General features: G+C 46.3%; 1 protein-coding gene across 1 annotated transcript; it reads left to right on the forward strand.

The window, feature by feature from the left end:
- Positions 1-302: 302 nt before the first annotated feature.
- Positions 303-678, forward strand: Pmar_PMAR003209 (hypothetical protein; the record flags this gene model as incomplete). The annotated part of the gene is made up of 2 exons (XM_002781429.1): positions 303-443; positions 487-678. 2 exons carry the CDS (start codon positions 303-305, stop codon positions 676-678), a joined length of 333 nt encoding a protein of 110 aa, XP_002781475.1.
- Positions 679-964: the final 286 nt, after the last annotated feature.

Here is a 964-nt window from a genome sequence, read left to right on the forward strand (position 1 = left end):
TGCTACTCTGAGATTTATGTCATTGTCAGAGCTCTCGAGTCGAAAGTGATACCACAAATCTGCGAAATTGCAGCCCTAGGAGTGTTGGAATATGTGTTCGCTTTCCTCAGCTGAGCTCAAGAGTTTTTTCACTTAGAAGCTTGTATAGAAATTCGGGTAGAAATATACAGAAACCAACAAGAATTTTCTGAAATTTCCCCACAATTTTTATATCGTCACCAACACATGCGGTTGAGCACACCGCGTAGTAAATCACGCTTTTCGCTGCTCGCCACGCTTCGTTGTTTGCCCACAGGTACTATATGAGTGATGATCACTCGTTCGGTGAGCCGTTAACTCCGTACTCGCTCATACAGCTCGCTGGCTTCGTCCTACTCGTCTATGGTGTGCTTGTCTACGACAATATCGTGCGTCTCCCGTTCGGCCTGGCTGGCACTGAGAAGGTAACAGTCTTCCTCTCTGGGTATTTTATGGTTTTTCCATCAGGTTAATCCGTCTCGGGCTCCCATGTCGATGTCGATGTCTGCTGGTACTCCTCTCGAGCGAAAGCCATTCGTTATGGACGACTCAGCCAACTCAATTTTATCGTCTATGTCGAATAGTGCTCGTCCTCGTCGTGTTACCGTGAAGACTGATGTTCATGAGCCGTTACTCAATAATGCTGATACACGGGTGTAATTGGCGTACTCTACCACCGACTCGCGGCCTCACTTCCTGTTGATCGCGGTGGTTACATCAGCCGCCTCTGTACTTCTACTGAGAAATACGAACCTCCATTTCTGATTCGAATGTCGCTACTACTTCGAGTGGTTCAATGTTCCTCATTGAGTGCTGTACAGTTGAGCTGTGTGCTACTGCTTGTCTACCGGAAGTAGAGTTTGTTGATGCTACCAATAATATCCCCTGCTATCAGTACTATGTCTTATCGTGAATATAATCCGACCAATATTTCCCTTGAAGAACA

Source organism: Perkinsus marinus (assembly GCF_000006405.1).
Source record: "Perkinsus marinus ATCC 50983 genomic scaffold scf_1104296942476, whole genome shotgun sequence".
Classification (NCBI taxonomy): domain Eukaryota; phylum Perkinsozoa; order Perkinsida; family Perkinsidae; genus Perkinsus; species Perkinsus marinus.